The 21049-nt window shown below is 40.8% G+C and overlaps 4 protein-coding genes across 4 annotated transcripts in view; 3 read left to right on the plus strand and 1 right to left on the minus strand.

Annotated features, from left to right (window-relative positions):
- Positions 1 to 434: 434 nt before the first annotated feature.
- Positions 435 to 2959, plus strand: LOC109486167 (insulin-like growth factor-binding protein complex acid labile subunit). Its single transcript, XM_019789874.1, has 3 exons — positions 435 to 475; positions 1196 to 1271; positions 2156 to 2959. Exon 3 carries the CDS (start codon positions 2169 to 2171, stop codon positions 2856 to 2858), a length of 690 nt encoding a protein of 229 aa, XP_019645433.1. The 5' UTR covers positions 435 to 475; positions 1196 to 1271; positions 2156 to 2168; the 3' UTR covers positions 2859 to 2959.
- A 279-nt stretch (positions 2960 to 3238) lies between these two features.
- Positions 3239 to 5140, plus strand: LOC109486076 (cell wall protein IFF6-like). The gene is made up of 2 exons (XM_019789764.1): positions 3239 to 3258; positions 3583 to 5140. The coding sequence occupies exons 1-2, from the start codon at positions 3239 to 3241 to the stop codon at positions 5138 to 5140; spliced, it is 1578 nt and encodes a 525-aa protein (XP_019645323.1).
- Positions 5141 to 11620: 6480 nt separating this feature from the next.
- LOC109486177 (ficolin-2-like) lies at positions 11621 to 15772 on the plus strand. The gene is made up of 3 exons (XM_019789888.1): positions 11621 to 11768; positions 12291 to 12555; positions 15534 to 15772. The coding sequence occupies exons 1-3, from the start codon at positions 11694 to 11696 to the stop codon at positions 15770 to 15772; spliced, it is 579 nt and encodes a 192-aa protein (XP_019645447.1). The 5' UTR covers positions 11621 to 11693.
- A 3514-nt stretch (positions 15773 to 19286) lies between these two features.
- Positions 19287 to 21049, minus strand: part of LOC109486077 (galactose-3-O-sulfotransferase 3-like) — a 2198-nt gene continuing 435 nt past the window's right edge. Inside the window, exons 2-3 of the mRNA XM_019789765.1 lie at positions 20484 to 20837; positions 19287 to 19803 (exon numbers count right to left, since the gene is read on the minus strand). Coding sequence (XP_019645324.1) covers positions 19287 to 19803; positions 20484 to 20837 — 871 coding nt within the window. The remainder of the gene's footprint in view (positions 19804 to 20483; positions 20838 to 21049) is intronic.

Here is a 21049-nt window from a genome sequence, read left to right on the forward strand (position 1 = left end):
TGGGTCATGCATGCTCCTTTTCCTGTAAACCCTGAACGTCAGCCAAATTCACATGTGAGAAGTACCGTGGCCGATAGGGACAATTCTGCTCAGCAACGTCAGTGTAGGGAAGACATAAGTCAGTGTAGGGAAGACATAAGTCAGTGTATGGAAGACAAAAGGCAGTGTAGGGAAGACAAAAGTCAGTGTAGGGAAGACAAAAGGCAGTGTACGGAAGACAAAAGGCAGTGTAGGGAAGACAAAAGTCAGTGTACGGAAGACAAAAGTCAGTGTACGGAAGACAAAAGTCAGTGTGTTGAGCAGAATTGTACCTATCGGCCACGGTAGAGAAGGATATGCCCTACATTACTCTTCCTGATGTTGGCTGAATAGCAGTGCAGTTAAATCTTTGTAACCCTGACTGAAAGACGCAGTTAAGACAGACTCCCCGAGACTTTAAGGAGTTTGAAGACTGATAACTTCCTTGCATCCTAAGGTGAGTGAACTTCTTTTGCTACCCTACATGGCACGTGGCGTTTTTTCTGGCAATGAGAGTTTAAAAATTTGTTGGAACGTTTGGTTCACGCATCATAACAAAATGTCAAACAGGGAAAATGTCAGTAGGCACAACGTTGGAACACTGTCAGCCGCCTTCTGACCTATTTAATTTGAGGTAAGAGATTTGAGGAACTTTCTATAATTACCATATCTTAAGGCATGTATAGATATATAGAAAGGAGATTTTATATCTTAAATAAAACACAACTGTTACATAAACCACGAATGGTTATTTGAATCAAAATAAAATACCAAATGACCAAAGTTTCTGTCCATTTTGTCCAAACATGATTGAAAATGGGCATTGTACACTATACAATGATAAGCGCCTATTGCTGTTCACCTTTCTCCCCGCTTGTTCAATTGATTTCAATACGTTAGATCCTATAGATGAATGCAACTACATTCTCAGGGGAGATAACCAATACAGTGTTCAAATAGGAAAATACATTAAAGAATGTTTCGATCCTAGAGACCACATAGTTAAACCTTTATTGTTACCGCATACATATACTCTGTACGTAAGATGACGTTATCCACACGTCAGTTTAGCTTTGTTAGAAAACCATACAAAAGTCCCTGTACTTTTTTTGGTTTGTCAATAAAGAATCTGTATTAAAGACGGCCTACCTTACACACCTTTGTTTTATTGTTACAGATACCGCTAAAATCTGGGCCCCACAGTCCTTTCTTCAAGGATAGAAAAAGGATCATTATTAAGGACCTCTGTCAAGGTTAGTTGCCTTCGTTAGTAGGCTATGTTTTCGTTTGGGCTTAGTGGACCAGCCTAAACCGGGTCTGTATGTAGATCAATATTATAACTTAGATAGTTATGGATGGGACTTCCGATATTTGGTATGTGGCTAGCTGCGACGGAAGTGAAGTTCGAGTTGAAAAAAAGTGTACCTGGCCTTTTCAAGCGTTTTCCGGCATTTGTCACACGTTTCAGGTTCATGATTTTTGGACAGTTGAAATCTGTTGTGGATGGGATTAAACAGTGTAATTTTGGGCCTCCCAGTAGCTAATTTCGAAATGCAGTGGGCGTTTTTGTTTTTAACGTTAGAAGCTAATAACTCAGGCTAGGGTTGATGAATTTGCATATCATACGTAGTGTAGCGTTGCTGATAACATTGCTGATAATGTGTCGCAAGTTATATCATATTATATGCAGCAGGTTTATAGAATTTCCTCGTTGATTATGTAAATAACACAACATATAAGTGTCATCTGATTATGTCAAGAATCATTTAAGCTACCTACATGATCTATCAACCGTATCATGAGTTATCGCCCTTCAAATATCATTAAGCAAGAGATTATGCAAATTCATTCAAGGAGATTTGCTTTTGTGGTAATGGGGAATGGGTATTTACAATGGTATGAAGCTAAGTAGTGTGGCACAACATAAAACCATTGTGAATAGTTCATGATCGAATTACAGTTGAAAATCAGTGGAAGGTTTTCGAACTTCGGACCAGGTAGAAGCCTAACGGTTTTGGCCTATGAAAATGACGATGCATCGATACTATAAGAACGTTGGATTTTTCCAAATTTGCAATACCAACACAGATTAAACTTTTGTGCCAATGTACATGTATCTCATATATCTGTTGTACAGGCGACACTTCAGTATGTCTAACAGATCGAGGAGGATGCTGGTTCTTCTGCTGATCATCTTGAAGGAAGCTGGCCCGACAGCAGCCTGCAACAGCGGCTGTTCATCATCCTGGTGTCTGTGCAGCAGCAGAGGTCTCGACAGTGTTCCTCAGGACCTGCCTACAACCATCACTGGGCTTGTCTTGGATAACAACAACATCACAACCTTAAGTCAGTCTGATTTCTCGAGGTATAGGGGCTTGAGAACATTATATCTTAGTTACAATCAGATCTCAAAGATCCAAAAGACAACATTCCACAACTTAACCAACCTGACTTACCTGGACCTTAATGATAATCATTTGACCAAACTAACAGTTGGAATGTTTACGGGACTTGGTAATCTGTGGAACTTGTATCTTTCCAATACCACGTTAACCAGTCTGCCAACTGGCATCTTTCTGGGCCTTGGCAATCTGCGGAGCTTGTATCTTTCCAATAACAAGTTAACCAGTCTACCAGATGGCATCTTTGTAGGTCTTGGTAAACTGTGGAACTTGAATCTTTCCAATAACAAGTTAACCAGTCTACCAGCTGATATATTTCTGGGTCTTAGTAATCTGCGGAACTTGTATCTTTCCAATAACGCGCTAGCTAGTTTGCAAGCTAACATATTTGGGGACTTGGTAGCCTGGAGACGTTGTTTCTTCCCAATAACCAATTAAGAAGTCTGTCAGCTGATATATTTGTGGGAGTTCGTAACTTAGATACCCTTGATATTGGCAAAAACGATATCCACAGTATCGAGGTAGGCACCTTCAATGACACAACAAAACTACGTTATCTAGATCTTGGGTACAACAACATCAGCACCATCACAGCCGACACATTAGGGAATCTACTTCAGCTTCAAACACTGAGACTTTCTCATAACGCCATCAAAACCTTTCCTGTAGAGCCTTTATCACGCCTGAATATTTCAGTGCTGTCAGAGCTTACATTAGATTATAACCAACTAGAGACACTCCCAGTCATGGCATATGACATACTGGCTTCCCTTTCAAAACTCAACATTTCCAACAACCCCTGGCAATGTGACTGTAGGATGGCGCCCTTTAAGCAGAGGTTTTACCGATTTGAAAGACAGATTATATGTGCCGGACCTGGTAACCTTACTGGGCAATACTTACTGGATGTGAATCCTGAAGACCTGATCTGTGAAGAGACGACACCAGTTTACTCCACTTTCAGCACAAAACACATTACTCTTAGCTTGTTTCCTGTCAGAAGTTCGTCTCCTTTTTATCAGTCAACATCTCAGCCACCAACATTGTCCCCAACACCGACCACTGATGACTCTAACACAAACTGGGCTACAATCAGTTCCTCTCCATTTAACCCTTCAGCAAAGTCAACATCAAAGCCACCGACATTGTTCCCAACATCTAGCACCACCCCCACTACTGACTCTAACCATGGCTGGTCTACAGTCAGTTCTTCTGCATTCAACCCTTCAGCAAAGTCAACATCAAAACCACCAACATTGTCCCCAACACCGAGCACCACCCCCACTGCTGACTCTAACCCTGGCTGGTCTACAGTCAGTTCCTCTCCATTTAACCCTTCAGCAAAGTCAACATCAAAGCCACCGACATTGTTCCCAACATCTAGCACCACCCCCACTGCTGACTCTAACCCTGGCTGGTCTACAGTCAGTTCCTCTCCATTTAACCCTTCATCAAATTCAACATCAAAGTCACCGACATTGTCCCCAACATCTAGCACCACCCCCACTGCTGACTCTAACACAAACTGGTCTACAGTCAGTACTGAGTTTCCCTTCGGTTTTCGGTCGACAAGGGTAGAAAGCAATACTGGGCTTGCTAATGGTGGCATTCTCATGTCTGTGCCCTTGCTTGCCACTTTGTGCGTTTTCCTTGGATTATTTAGTATTTGCACTATTGTGTTCACAGCAAGGTGCATGTATAAGAGGAGGCATAGAGATCCTACTCCTCTGAAAAGCTCTACCAACACAAATGTGACAGACAAGCTCAATGCTCATGAGCAGATAAGACTACAGGGACTTATAACAAATGCAGGCATAAACATTGAATCTAAAACACCACATCATGATACAGAAGACAGCAAGCATATCTATAACCTCCCAACAAATGATGATCCTGATCAAGCAGAGTACGACACCATAGGTGCCGTCAATCAGTCAGAAAGTCCACACCATGGTGCAGGACAGCTTGACAGTTTTGGTTATTTAGTTTTACCTCCTTCTCTTCCTCCTAGGTCTGAGAATCAAACTGACTATCAGGCTGATTCCCAGATTAAACCAGCAGATGCAGCCTCTCGTAGAATCGGTGGTTGTGACACATTGACAGATGAGACAGAGTATGACGATGGTGCAAGAAACAGACAGAGTCTTGACAGCTTTGGTTATTTAGTTTTGCCCCCATCTCTCCCCCCTATGACTGAAAATCAAACTGGCTATCAGGCAGATTCCCAGATTGAATCAGCAGATCCGGCCACTCGAACAATCGGTGGTTGTGACACATTGACAGATGAAACAGAGTATGATGACGTCCTTAGCCAGTCGCAAAAATCGCAACCAGAATCAGAGCAAATGCAGGATCTCGGCAACCTTAATGATGGCTACGAGGTTCCATCTCTGTCCCTCTGCCCTGGAGAAGGTCCACAGTCCCACAAACATGAGGACAGCCGCGTGACAGCAGCTGCCAAAGATGCTGCATCTGATCCGCAGGTTATGACGTATGAGAATGATTCAGGCTACGAGGTTCCATCTCTATCCCTCTGCCCTGGAGAAGATCCACAGTCCCACAAACATGAGGACAGCCACATGACAGCAGCTGCCAAAGATGCTGCAGCTGATCCACAGGTTATGACGTATGAGAATGATTCAGGCTACGAGGTTCCATCTCTGTCCCTGTGCCCTGGAGAAGGTCAACAGTCCCAAAAACATGAGAACAGCAGCTGCTAAAGATGCTGCAACTGGTCCGCATAGGTTATGACGTATGAGAATGAGTCAGACAGCAGCTGCCCCTAGTGCTGACAACCCTGACCACCATGAACCCGGAACACCAGCAGTTAGCAGCAGCACACATACACACATCCCTGCTGACACATTGTTTACAAGTAGATGTTCCCTTGCAGTAGATTTTAAAGAATACGACTCAAGAATTATTCATTGATCAATCGCAGTAAACTTAATACAAGTTACTGAATTGCGAATCAATGTACATTTCATTATTTTAAAATCCAAAAGTTTATAGTATTGCACATAATGAAGTTAAAATTCAGAGTCATTAGGTAGTTAAAAAACAGAATCATTAGAATGACTACATAGACCACAATAATTAGACATACTACAACCACAATACAACAGTTAATAAATAAAATAAATATACGAAGCAATGGTCGGCAGATGTATAGTCAGTGAAACGCAGTTTGGGTGGTGGAAGTGGAAGGGATAAACTCCACCTGCCCCAATACCAAATCCCCAATAATAATTGGCAAATACCGAGTGGCTAACAACCCATGACCACATATGGGCTAGGGCTGCGTACCTAAACGTAACATCAGGTACAGGTACAGGTACTGGTACAGAGGTTTAGGTACAGGTCCGGACCTGTACCTGTACCTGAACAATTTGACAAATTAACACGTGTTCTTCACTTTTTCAATCATGACACAGAAACAATAATAAAGTGTTGGAGGGAAGGGAAAATGACTGACCTCTGACCTAATTTGAGTTTGTTGACCAATCACAACCCTGGATCAGCCACACTCTCGCGATGTCTCGTGAGACTGAGGATCTCAAATCAATCGACGGTGTTTACGTCTTTTCCAGTGCTAATTTTTCGTCTTTGTGGTAGGATTTACCTATCTTTAGTCATATACATGGTGTAAACTAGCTATTTCGGTATATACTCGTTACTTCATGATCCGGTATTTTGGACCTGTACCGAAACGATTTTTACGGTATTGGACCGGTACAGTGTACCGGTCCGCAGCCCTAATATGGGCTATGGGATCTGTGTGTATCTTTAAGCTATTTTATGGATCTAGTGGCTTGAAATTCCATTTACATTCAATTGCAAGGGTGGGCGCTATTTCTGTTGAGAGATCTTGCTTGAAATAAATTATACAAGAAAGTTGTGTAAAAAAGTTTGCATGTCAGACATGGGACTTTCATATATAGCAAGACATCAGTTGTTTCAAACTATAGTATGAAATTTACATAAAGAAACTGTGATTGGTATAGAGTTTTAATGAAACCTAGCAATTCCCATGTTAGGGTTACGACTTTACTGTGGATACTTAGTTATACAAGTAATGTCAACTATGGACATGATGGTTCTTGCTTACAATTTGATTGTAAAATTATATAGTTTTTGTACAATGTCTAAAACTGATAACATCAAGTAGTATTTTCAAATACTCTTAGACTAGTGCTTTTAGCAGCTTAAAGAGTTATATTACATACTTATCACTATATACAATCATTTCATTTCAGTTACATAATACTATACATTATATATCATTTTAAAGCTAACAATGGGAAAGAACGTGCTTGGCCGTGATACAAACTATAAGAAAAGAACAGAAATGTATTTTTGCAAGAGCAACTTACTTATAACACTTACTAAAGATATACAAGTATTACTAAGTATTGTAATTATCCTTTGACATATATCCTGCAATGTAATGTACTGTGACAAGTTCAACTCAATAAATGCTACATATCGAGGGAAAGTAAACTGTGTTGGCTTTGGTGAGTTACTCTTGCACTTGTAAAGTTTAAGTTGCAAAAAAGCATGACTAGGGTGAACAACTCCATAAACCTATAGACCTGACATGAAATGCTGATTCCACCACACGGCAAAATATGATGGGGAGCTTTTGAAGAGGACAACACAACGAACAAATGGTTCATGGATTGTGTTTTGCAAACCGTGTAATAAGGCCGAAAAAAATCATTTATTTGGCAGTAAATATGTGGTTAATAGGTGGCGTCGGTGGCGCAAAGGTTAGAGCGTTGGACTCGGAATCGAGAGGTCCAGGGTTCGATACTCACCGTGGCCCGACGTTGTGCCCTTGGGAAAGGCACTTTACACGACTTCCCCATATATATAATGGTGGAGTGACGCCCACCGAGCCTCTTAGGCTAATCTGTCTGTCTGGGTGCCAAAAACACCTTACGGATTTGGTGCGCCGATGTGACAACATCTCATATTGGCCACTGAGAGCTGTTAATTTCCTGTAACATTATTACGTTACAGTCTCTTTACCACAATGAATGCCGGGACAGTTTGTGGTCAATAGAACTTTATGTTGTACAGGTATGTGTGTTTGTGTAGCGTTAGCCTTGCTACTTTTGTCTACTGCCACAACTAAATCACCCATTACGCCATGTAATGCTGTGACACAGCCTGTATCAACAAAACTAGACGCAGCAAAACTCAGCCAAACCAAGTTTTGGAGACTTGAAATGATCTTTATTCTTTAACTGACCGTTATAGAAAGTTCTTTAGAACAGGTAAACAAACTGTGACGTCATAATGTAATAGGGCTGCAAATTTCCCACCTTTTCTACAATCCGATGTTCGATTGTGTTCGATCTTGGTAATTTGAACCGAACACGCATTCCATTTGATGTCACCCGCTGTCCATTTGTTATGGTAACTGAAAAAAGTGACGCTTTACCAACTTAAAGTCGCCTCTTGTTGCAGCTAAGAGAGCTTAAATGCTTATGGTACGTGACCAAAGAGTGGCTTTGGAAGAATACTAGTATAGGATTAACGTACTTTTTTATGTGGAATTTGTTTACCTACTCTGTCAAAAGTGTGTTAAAAATAAAAAAGGGTTTCTAATTTAGGGCCTTGGGCTCATTGGAAAGGGTGATTGCGTTATAGATGTGCTTTACTGTGTTCCCGGAGGCTTTTACATATTGAAAACATGTTAAGTAAGGTACTTACAGGCCTGGTCTTTAATTGAGATGCAAATCCTCACCAATTCCCACGGCCATGAATTAAAGTTCTCACAAGCCAGCAGTGTTTGAGTTGGAGTGAAAAGCTCTTTTAAACCAGCAGTGCAGTGTACACTGGGCACTTCTAAAGAGGTGAGTGTTAACCTTTTCTTGTATTTCCATTCTTCTTGCCGTTACCTTTACTGTACTTCATACGTCTTAACAAATTTTACTTCCTCTCAGTAAATATAAGGCAGGTCTTAAGCTATAATTAACAGCACGTCTATCTTCAACCAAACAAAAAGTACAAATGCAGCTGTGCTGTCTAGTGTCTAGTACTGAACTCCCCTGAAGGTCAAAACCAGTTTATGAATGCCTCTCTCTCTCAGTCGTTTTGCAAAAAGGTAACGTCGTTTTACCAACTTAAATACGACTCTTGAAGCAGCTAAGAGGCTTTGAATGCGTTTGATACGTGGCTGAAGAGTGGCCTTGGAAAACGTATCGGATTAACATTGTACTGGTCGCGACGCCGAGCTTCTAGTGTGGGCAGGCTTGGTTTTAGCCTGCGTACGTAGGGCCAAGTATTAGATCCATGGCTGTACAATTGGTTGATTTTGGTGATAGTAGGACATTAGTGACGGCCCGTGACGCATGTGTTTTCATTGCCGAACATTTTCTATCTTGGTAATGTTCGTCTTTGACTGATTTGGCTCTGAGTCTCGAAATGATTGATTGAACGAGGAGCTAACATATATCATCTTATCTTTTTATTCTGTTTTCTTTAACCAGGGTGACCCTCTCAGTGGCTACGCACTGCATTGCAGTGGGGCCCTGGGCACATAGTATATACAACACACATATGATACAAGGAACAAAACAATGTAAAACATACAGAAGTAACAAGAGGACAAAACAAACATGTCATCAAATACAAAGCCAGTATCCATACTCATAGTCCATATACCGGTCCGTTCATCATTAGATCAGATGAGGTTTATCCTTTATCAGATTATCCTTTCCTTTATTAAAGTTTCTCGGAGATGTCGTCCAAGAAGCAGTACCCAAACGGCGAGGCAGCTCTGGAAGGTTCTCGAAGATGTCGCCATGGGAACTGCTGGATCAATGGAATCGTCCTGGCACTGTCAGGAACAGCAAGTGTGGTCAGTTTTGTCGCCCTGCTGTTCATGGTGGTGGAGATCACCACAATCCGGGAACAGCAAACAGCGTTCATGACAGAGATTCGTGATCACCAAACGGCGTTTCAGACAGATCTGCAAAAAGAGGTACAAAGCCTAAAGGATCAGGTGGTCCTGATGCAATTGAAACAAGACAAGGAGGCCAGAAACAAGGTAATAGGATGATATTGTCATTTATATTAGGCAAAAACAAACTTAGGATGGTTTCGTCACATTACTATTTTTCGCCCGTAACCAGAGGCCGCATTAATTATAGATTTTTTGGTGAAATGGTTGAAACGTCAACAATTTTCAATGTTTAAATGTTCTACTGTTTATGAGCACATGCTATTATGTGAAGCTCAGAGTTGTAATAAGCAGCTTTGATGTGCAAGATAGAAAATGTTCATCACGAGTAAAATGGCTTTAAATGTAATTGTGTTTTATCATAGTAAAGTATGCCAGTGACAGTACCTACAGTGCCAGTGAGTGTAGGTACTGTAATTGCCTTATAGGGCTCAGCTTGGTCAACTGAAGGCTGGCGACGTGATCACAGCGCCACCTTTTGGAAAAGTTCGGAGGAGCACCACAGAGCCAAGAGGAACTCAGAGGCCAACACTGTACTCATCCTTGGAAAACGTTCAGGTAAATAAAGTTTACGTACCGGTTTAATTTGTCACTCTGTTGACTGTACAAACTGTAATGGCTAACATATGGTGTTCTCTGGTGTTTCTTTTCCTTCTCCTAATACGTTAAATAGATTCAATTTCTTCATTTTGGGGCCAAACGACATGAAATTTGGCATGAAGGTAGAGTGCCCAAATACCCCAAGACGTTTTTTTCTTCTTTTTTCTTTTGGATACAGACTTTTAAAACAGTTTTATTTGGCTACTTTCTGACAAAATCTATACATTTGGGATCCTGGAGACCTAATATTACACACAAATCATCTTTGTGGAACGGGTTTAACTTTGGGGACCAATTGACCTGATGACATTTAGAATCTCCAAGCAGATACATGGTGGCATGGGTAGGTAATCTTGACCAGATACACAGTGGTCTTCAAGCAGATACAGGGTGGCATGGATTCTGTCAATCTACATGTTCCAACAGCAAAAGGCATTTTGAACAGGGGTGATTTAGCAACAATCCATTTGTGTGGGAGCTAAATAGGTCCATTTTTGGTATGAGGGATGTGGTTAAGCCATAGTGCATTTACTCCCGCCTTTCTAGTTTGTAAATAGAATCTTGAAGAAGCTTTGAAGAATAATAATTGAGTGAATGTTTGTCAAACTAACAGACTTCTTCGAATGTCTGTCTGGACCCCCCGCGACGGATGGAAGAGACGGTTCGCAGAGTACGACGAGTTCACCCGGACTTGCTCGGCAGGTAAGATTGGGAAACTTTAGGCCACAGCAAGTAAATTTTATGGATGACATTCTCCGCAGGCTCCAAATATAATGCGAGCGGGCGAAAAAAAAACAAGACGGGTAAAAAAAAAGTTTCTACATTTTAAAATTTTGACTCAATCAGATGGTTTTCACACAGTGGAAACATCACATATACACAGCCAGCATCACATATCACTGCATCAAAGTAAGAAACAAAACATTAAATCAGAGCCTTTTCTTGTCTCCTCTCTTCATAGTTATCTGCCATCCATCTTCTGGTATGGCAGCAGACATCTTTGACCATTTTCTACATGTTAACCACTGTCAGAAGGCATGCAACAAAATTTCTTGTTTTTTTTTCCGAAATCAGGCGAAAATTAATGCGCGCGCTGATGTCATCCATAAAAATTACTTGCTGTGGCCTTATAGACATATGCACCGTAGTGGCGCTTACTGCACAAAAAGTCAGGTTTATCACAAAAAGGTAAATGTGATGTGAAGTCGTAGTTTTACCCATCGTTAAATGTGCAAATAGACCGCAGATTTACCAGCATAGTAAAGTGGGTAATGTTTGTTTTACCCACATTTACCAGGTTCGGATAAAGGTGTATGTAGCAAGATTTACCGTATAAGGTATTTCTCACGTGTATTTAGGGCATGTAGCGAGATTTACCATACGCGTATTCATCAGATGCGTTTAGGGGACTTTCCGAGTGGAGTATATCTGACAATTAGTTCAATATACCCAGAATTACCAGATTATACATGTCTTACCCGAAAGATTTGCTCTACGACGCCCCCCCCCCCCTACCCTCATACAGTTAGCCAATTACGCTGAATCACTTCCCCGAATTACAAGCAAAAGAACTGGGATTTAGACAGAACTCAGACATATTTAGTAAATGTAGACATTGACGGTGACATTTTCTAAACGCCGACAAGCCACAAGACTGTCAGGACATTCTCGACAACGACGATCCAACGCCGAGCGGCGTGTACATGGTTTATCCACGGGACAACCTGGGCGGCTTCCCGGTCTTCTGTGACATGGACACCGACGGAGGCGGCTGGACGGTACGTTTGGTCATTTTGATAACTATTTGAAATGTGGAATACACTCAGCTGCATTTTTTTTACTTTATTGAGAGATTTTTGTTGTTTTATTTTCATTTTTAAGCATATGAATTTTGCAAATAAACATGGATGTCGGTTGCTAGGACCTTCTTTCTCGTTGCTAGGCGCGTTCGAAAAAGTATCGGGTTACAAGACGCAATATTTAGGCAAATCGTAAAATATTTGAAATTGAATAATATATATATAAAAAGGGAGAATTACATTAAAAATTAGGTAAATTACTGCCATAACATGCTTGTAATGATGTTATTTTATTTTGGATGGCTGATTTTTTTAGCCCATAAGGACCTTATTCGCATGATCTATAAGAAAAGGGGAGTCTCGTTTGCATAATTTATAAAAGAATGCAAAGTATGATCTGGCTTGGAGCAGATAGGGGTCCACATGCAAAGGGGATTGATTTTATGAAGCTGTGGACTGTACATTTACTGAAATTCTAAAAATTTGTTGTTGGTCTTAAAGTTGTTCCAGAGACGCCAAGACGGAACCGTGGACTTCGACCGGGGCTGGGCGGACTACAAGACGGGCTTCCCTCCCAACCTGAACGGTGAGTTCTGGCTGGGGAATGACAACTTGTACCGCCTGGCTGTGCAGAAAGTCTACCAGCTCAGGGTAGATATGGAGGATGTGGAGGGAAACACGGCGTACGCCGCTTACGACACGTTTGCCATCTCATCTGAACCCCAGAACTACAAACTCCACATAGGGACTTACAGCGGTACTGCTGGTAAGATTGTGATGACGTCGTAATGATTAGATTACATTTCAGGCCCGGCCGCGCAAATTTGGAGAACCAAAATATACAAGACAAAAATACACAAATAGTTTGTAACAATTAACCATGAGCGCTATCCGTGTATATTCTTAATTTGAATAATTGCTTATTTTTCGTTCACGTAAACAGCCCAACCGGACCCCGGCTTAGAAATGTGACCTCAGCATAACACGGAGTTGTGTGAATAGATGTGGCAAAAATTGTAAACTTGTCGTGATGTTGCAATGTCTCTAAATTATGAATCTATTTTACCTTCCAGACTGGGGAGGTAGATGGAGTAAACTATGTTTTATTAGCTCCAGAGCCTGTCGGCCTTTTGAAGTTTTTTTTCACATATTTGTTCATGCATGTACGTAAGAAGAGGGATTAAAATAAAGTGAATTACAAAATTACTGACTAAAGTAAAAACTTCAGATCCAACACAATATAGACAAAAACCTTATTGTGTTGTATCTTAAGTTTTAACTTTCAACATGTAACTACCAACACAGATGAACTTTAATGATAGTATAAAAACATTGTGTGCTGACGTCCAATACAGATGTACTTTCAGGCTAGTTCAAAGACACTCTTTTTGGCGACGTCTCAGGGAGGAGCCTAATGATACAGTATTGTGTGCAGTTTGCAAGAATTCTAGGAATTGTACAATAATCATGTCCACAGGCATGGAATGTCCACAGGCATGTCTCCCAGATCTGTTTGTTGACATCCAGTTTACATGGGAAGACCTGTCTGCCCTGCATACCCTACTTTCTGTGACCCTGGTGCTTGTTCACTATACACTCAGGGGAGGGGAGGGCACCAAGTCTTCCTCAAAATCATGAAATCATGACAGTGCCATGCAAACAATAACCCTAACAGCAACCGCCGGCGCCATGGCAAAGTATGTTTTCATTGTCAATCTTGTTGTATGCGTGCTTTTTTTTCTGCTGGCCACAGGAGGAGGTTTCACCGTAAAGGCACAGTCCTCAGGCTGGGATGAGCTGGTCGCAGGAAACAGCACGTACATCGTCAGTAACGGGCGAAAGACCAAAATGGATGATGCTGGTAAATATATGAAGCATGTTTAAACTGCAATTTCCAACACAACAAATTGGACTCACCCAAATTTTCGACTGCACAACTCCAGTCTTTGTCAAGGAATGAACAATCCACCGCTTCCGTGACGTCACGCAGATAACACACGTGACTCCGTGAGCAGTGGATCATAGGTTGTAGAAAATCTGTGGCGCCCCCCGTCTCTGTTGAGGGATGGTTGTAATGCCATGATGTAGATCCCCTGTCAATCGAGTAAAAATCACAAGAAATATTTGAGGGTACCCGGGTTTTGAGCATATTTCATTTGCAATTGCAGTTGAATGGTGGCGAGGGCACCAGGTGTTCATTCTGAATGAGCGGACCGGAGAAGTAGTAGACAATGCTGCTTTCGATACGTATATTTTGGAGGGAGGAGGCGCTGAAGCGGCGGAGCAACTGATAACCTTTCTGAACGGCGTTGCAGAGGTAATCACAGTCAATATACTGTCACTGCGACAAGAAGTGGCTTAGTCATGTTACATAACTTTGATATGCTATTTCGAAACGTTAATTGTATATCCCATTTGGGCAAACGAGCTGTATACCCCATTTGGGCAAATGGCACGAACTCGGTCATCAGGTCTTTCAAGTACAATGAGCGTTGCAACAAGCATTTCATTTTACCGTTACTGCAATATTGATAATGAATGAAATATGCTTTACCACAGACATATATAAGAATAAGTGTCTAAATGAACATTAGTTGGAACTTTTGAATAACGTTTGTAATATCATGTAATATTACGGGTATATCTTACAATTCTGTTATCTTTGTTCCCTTGTCGCTACAGGGACGGATCATAGCTATCGTTGTACATGACAGCGCCGATGCCCTCGCCAATCTAACACAATACGGATCTACAATTGCAGCTACTCCACTCGGTATCGTATCTGTTCTTGGCTCCTTATATTCACGACAGATGTTTTAAGAATATTCAGATCTTCTGAACAAAATCTGTTCTACTAAAGGCAGATCATCGCTATCTTGTAGATCTGGAAAAGATAGGAAACATTGAGGCAAACAAAAGTTGACATCATTGGATTACAAAGTAATTAGCAATCAGCAGAAAAGGCCTTTTTTCAGCTTCTTTCACAATTTGTTTCCTCTTCGATGTCTTTAATCGGCTATGTATAATTTGCCCAAATTTCATTTCTCGTTCCTATGAATTAAGTTGGAGAATTTCATTCAAGATACATTAATTTAAGCATCTATACAATGTAGATAAGTCATGCTTTTGTACTGATATTTTGTCTTGGTACTTGACAAGTTTCACAATCATACATATGGAGAATTGAATATATCCCATGACAGGGTACAGAGAGTCCTACGCCATGATCACTCAGAAGGGGTCGATTCCATCGTGGTTCGTGGAGAAAAAGAGCGCTATGGGTGCGGGACCAACCATTGTAGAGGCCTACATACCCACAGGTAAAAAAATGTCATTCTTCTAATTCATTTGCACTGTATGTGGTAATGATAGTTTCTGCAATAAGGGTCATTATTATAATTCAACTATTTTCCATCAAAAGACATGAATATAATTTAAGCTACGGCAAATGGAGCATTAACAAATTTCAATTATGGAAATAAGGGACTAATTTAGACGATTAATTTTAAAATGCCATAATTTACTTTGGCCAACTCGACAAAATAGATAGTACGATCCTAAACCTTATTTTAACACAAAATCGACATGTATTTTGAGTAGGTCTTGGGAAGACAAACTCCTGATGAGGGCGACAGTGGTCGTTGAATATTTGATCCCAGTACAATTGCGTGTTGGAATACATTTTTACTATATAAAAACATGTTAGTGTAAAACAAGAATCAACTGTTTGCCTTTTTTTCATAGATGCCAGCTTGACGCCACTTCAAATGAAGCCATTCAGTACCAAGGACAGAGATAACGACGAGAGCTCGTCAGACTGTGCTACGGAGTACAGAGGTGGGTGGTGGTACGGAGATTGCCACACCTCCAACCTGAACGGCCTGTACCATCTGAGTTCTAATGACGGCGTTAACAGGCAGGCATGGGAGGGTTTTGGGAACCCTCTAAGGCGCACGGAGATGAAACTCCGACCGGCTCCATAACGTCACACTTTTATAGATGCAAAGATTTACCTGCTCATAGGCTGAAAATTTTAATTTTGATGTTTTGGTTTAAATACTTTGGCATTTCTTAAAGGTTTTTTAAGAGCCAATAAAGAATTCTGCAGGAGGCTAAGGCCCAGGAAAAATGTTTTGGTTCCGGCTTTCCGACCGACCCTTGCAGAAACCCACCTACCCTAGTCTTTCCTTTTCGAACTTTAGTAAGATTATTAGATTTTATATCTATTATCTGAATTTCAAATGCTCACAATTTTGGAAACATCACCTAACTTATAACGTAATGTCTTCTTCTGAGTATTTTCCACAAGCAAACCGATGGGTCTTTGAGACCGTACCAATACATTGTTAAGCTTTATTCAATAATAAACTTTATTTGTTGGATCATTTTAGCTGAAGAAAAAAAGCTTTCAAATCTATATATACCTACGGCTCCTACTTTTTTTAGACCCGAAGCCGGAAACACAACATTAACTTTCCTAGGCCTAGCCTAAGAGAAATAAAGAAACTTGAACCTCCCCATAGACTTCTTGTGTAGCTGACAATTCGTGTTCATTACAAGGCAGGGCATATCACGCAACATTACACATTCCAGCAAACAATAGCTGAACAAGGTATCAATTCAAAAGGGTGAATTGTTAGGTTGCATAGTAATATTCACAACATTAAGTTAACGTGGCGTCGTGTGGTGTAGTGGTACATCACTGGACTATGAAACGGGGAGACCCGGGTTCGATTCCGGGTCGTACCCGAACAAGTCCGAACATGCGCCCCGACGTTGTACCCTTGGGAAAGGTACTTTACACGACTTTCCTCACCTCACTCAGGTGAAAATGAGTACCTAGCTTCGGCTAGGGACGTCCCTCGAATAGGACGTTAAATGGAGGTCCCGTGTTTGGGAACGCCACACCCCACGCACGTTAAAGAACCCACCACACTTATCGAAAAGAGTAGGGGACCTTCCCGGCGTGAGTGGTTCAAACATTACAGTCTGGTCTCAGGTTTGACATCTTTGAAAATGTGATAGTCACCAGTTATGTCAATCCTTCCACAAATGTGGTAACTTGTCATAAATAAATTAAAAGGGGATATCGTGTTTCAAGGGCACACCATATAAAGGGTTTCTAGACTACGATCTCCCCAGTGAATTGTATTATGCATTTTTAATAGTTCTAATCAAACAAAACCAATAGTTCCATTATATCTTTTGAATACACCTTTTAATTTATACGCAGTTGTAAAGGGTTCCTCTGTGATAAATCTGTTGCCCACAATAACAATCTGTCAAAAATAATAGTAGGTCCGGATTAATAATCTGTCAAATATACAATTGCGCAAATGTCGTTTACGTGGGCTGCAGCACGAAACAAAACAATGTCCTTGAAGCTGTACAGAGGAGGGCGACTAAGGTCATATCATATATGCCGCCGTAAAACTCTTTAGACAGATGCTCCAGGACAACCACCCCCTACATGACCATGTCCCTGTCTCTAGAGCTAATGCTACTGGACTCTTTCTTATAAACAAAAACACCATCTCCATCCCCCCAGCCAGAACAAAAAGACTCCAGAACTCATTCCTACATCAGTCCATCAGACTCTATTCGAAACTCTTTACACAAATGCTACAGGAGGACCACCCCCTACATGACCTTGTCCCTGTCTCTAAAGCTAATGCTACTGGACGCTCTCTTAGAAACAAAAACACCATCTCCACCCTTCAAGTCAGAACAAAAAGACTTCAGAACTCGTTCCTACATTAGTCTATCATACTATACATTCAGACTGTATAAACTTGTCATACCTGGGATGTACTGATCTTATAAGTATTGTCTATATTTATGTATATAATAATGTTATGTTTTTATTTTAATGTAATGCTGTAAACACCAATGCCATTCAGGCAACATTATAGTTATATTTTGTATGTGTGCAATGTTGGTATGGATATGAAAAATTTGAATGCCAACAGTTTCCAAACAACCACCCTCCAATGCAGACAGGAAACAACAACGAATACTCTCTTCAAGCAAATGCGAGAAACCTTGGGCATTCCTTGGTTACATGTGATAGCAAGCAGAGTACACGGCGGTCCCTAAGAAGCCAACCGAAATTTAGAACTGACTCTTTCAGGCAATAAGCCTCAGCAACCAGGATCTGTAAATAGTCTGTCTCTATTTTAAAGAACCCACCAATCAATATCTGTGACATTTTTAACACCAACAGTCAATGCCGTTTTTTCGATGTGTATATCAAATGTTTTCAATATTTGACAACACCCACAAATACTAGTAACTTTATGTAATACGGTCTAAGTCGCTCTGCACTTAACTTGTGTTCTCAACACTTTGTGTAATTCAGCCAACTTGGCTACCAAATCAATGTGAATAAAATAGTATTCTTTTAAACAAGTAGGTATAGGAGTCGCACGTAAAACCGGACGAGCTTTGAACAAGCTCTAGTAATATTTTTTTCTGTTCTGTATTAAAACTATTTTACCAGTTCAGCGGCAAAACTGAAAAATGTGCACTTAAAAAAAATTAATATGGTACACGTGCAGATACACCGTATCAGCCCTAGATATATCTATCTCGAGGATATATGTTTCCGACTGATTGATCTGATTTGAACCTCAGTTTATCTACTAGTATTTCTTCACAACCGTTAAAATAACAGTGCAGCCAAACAGTTTAATTGTGGTCATTTTTATTTGCTTCCCATCCTGACATTGCAGTTATAACAACTATATTTAAGCCACTGTACATTGAATGACTGACTGCACCACATAGATAAAACATATGCACAGCAAGGAACCTAATTAATCCCAAAATCTGAGTGCATCAAATTTTGACTGAACTACAAGAACTGTGTGCAGTCGTCCTAAGAATTCAAAGGACCGACTGTCTATGTCACGTGACCTTACTCGTCAGCAATTGGTCGAAAGTGCCAAAAAGTCTATATCGCCCGCCGAGTAATGGATGTTGCGATCTAATGAACATGACCTTGTTGATTTTTCTTACCAAGCAAGGCCATGTTGATTTGATTATATGGATGGCATCCACGCGTGCTTGATTTTTCGGCCGTTCCCAAATATAAAAAGGAGTTTCCAACCATATTATAAATCGTACAAAGCAGAATTTTTGAAGAGTGGTATTCACCATACCTTATCCATAATGAAACCAAATATTTTTGCAAAACCGTTTTTTATTCGCACGCTCGCGTGAGTTTTGGGGTCCCCAGAGGATGCCATGCATATAATCAAGAAGTTTCCAATCATATTATAAATCGTACAAAGCAGAGTTTTTAAGAGTACTTTATTCCCCACACCATATCCATAATGAAACCAACTTTTTTGCAAAACTTTTTTATTCGCACGTTCGCGTGAGTTTTAGGGGCCCCAGAGGATGCCAAGCATATAATCAAATCAGCATGGCCTAACCATGAAGCACATTCTTGTATAGGCTATTAAAATACAAATGGCGTGTGTGCATGTTGCTGAATCATCCAACAACTTGGGATTGATTCGTTTTCACAAAAGCTTCGTTTTGCTTTCTAACCACGTTTCTGCATGCTCTTGCCCATTTCTCTTCCTCCCAATACTGCAGTTCGTTACAAAATGTTGAATCTATCATAAATTCCTGGGTCCATTTGCCGGCAGGAAAGACCCTTGCCCTGTTAGTTGAGTCACAATGTTCGTTCACCTCATGGTTCAGAGTCTTGTAATACGCCACCTCTTCCCAAAAGTCCGGTCCTTCCGCAGCCACAAGTTGCCAAAACGTGTTATTAAAGTAGTCATACATCATATAATCTATGTTGCTCATTTTTCTGTGGGTGTCTTTCTGTTTGTCGGTCAGTGGGGCATGTTCTTTGAGTTGTTTTACAGAATTTAGATGGTGGAGCTTCTTTGTCGAGTGAAGTATGTCGAACATGGTCCAGCAAAACTTCCTTCTCAGCAGTACCAGTGACTCCTCCCAGTACTCTGTTATCAGGACAATCGAATACCAACCTGCAACGGTCCTGTAACGAAAAAAAAAAAAACTTCAACTAGAAAAGTAACATTTGCAAAGCAAATGCATAATGTTTACCTTCTCATATGGTCTGCTCTGTTAATTCTTACTCAAACACATCCACATATATGGGGAAAGGCGTCTAAATCCCTCCTATTATGAAATTGCAACATGATCACATCAGTAACCATGGTGACAGACGTAAACACACAAATCAACATTACCAATTAAAAAAAAAGTAGAAATTAAGGATCTAGGTGACACTGTTTGGATAGTAGCTTCCTTGAACCTAGGTAGATTGCAGTGTCTTATCATGGGGTTGTAGATCGTTCTAAAGCAAGATACAGAACGGAACATTTCATTTTTTTATATTCCAACATGTAATCACCAGACGTGGTAACGGCACACTCAAGTTTTATCAACTTATATTAATGCCGCCAACAACACAGGGGACAAATATATGACAGGACAATACTCATTTTTACCTGAGCGAAGTGAGGAAAGTCGTGTAAAGTGCCTTTCCCAAGGGCACAAGATCGGTGGCATGTTAGGATTCGAACTCGGGACCTCTAGGTTCCGAGTCGAGCACTCTGCCGCTACGCCACACGACCCCACACATTTCATTGTGGCAAAGGAAAGAGGTTAAGAAGAAAATTAGAAAAACACGTTAATTTAAACTGTAAAACCAACCTTAGTGCCTCGTAGTGCTGACTTGTATTTCTGCTTGCCATAAGTTTCGTTGGGAAACCCAAGGTGTGCGCTTGAAAATTGTGATACTTTGAATATGAAGACTTCTTGCCAAGCTCGAAATTCTCACTCATATTTAGAAATGCCCCCAGTGGATTACTGTGGTTACGTAATCGGCGTTGTTGCCAAAAGAAAATCGAGCGAAAATGTTTCAGGGGCTCGCGAATGATGCCGATGTATTTGGTTCCCGGTTCCATGATTCCGTCCATGGCAGTCTTGTTCATTATCGAGTGGTGTATGAGTAGGGTGTATTTCCTTCCAAAGGCTGGGTTGCAGTCTTTCCTGGTCAATTTCCCACTGTAAGGTAACACAAACACTTTTCTACATGTATATTTAGTAAAGTTATCATGAAAGATCATCTGTGTCGGTAGAAACATGTTTAAAGTTAAAACTTTTGGTCCAACACAGAAAATGTTCTCACCTAAACCTTTCGACCAGTCACTCTGGTCTTCCTCAGTAGACTGACCCAGTGAGGCTTGTCACGTGGCTTCATTCAGTCGTTACACTTC

This window comes from Branchiostoma belcheri, unplaced genomic scaffold (assembly GCF_001625305.1).
Source record: "Branchiostoma belcheri isolate BF01 breed outbred unplaced genomic scaffold, Haploidv18h27 scaffold8, whole genome shotgun sequence".
Taxonomy (NCBI): domain Eukaryota; kingdom Metazoa; phylum Chordata; class Leptocardii; order Amphioxiformes; family Branchiostomatidae; genus Branchiostoma; species Branchiostoma belcheri.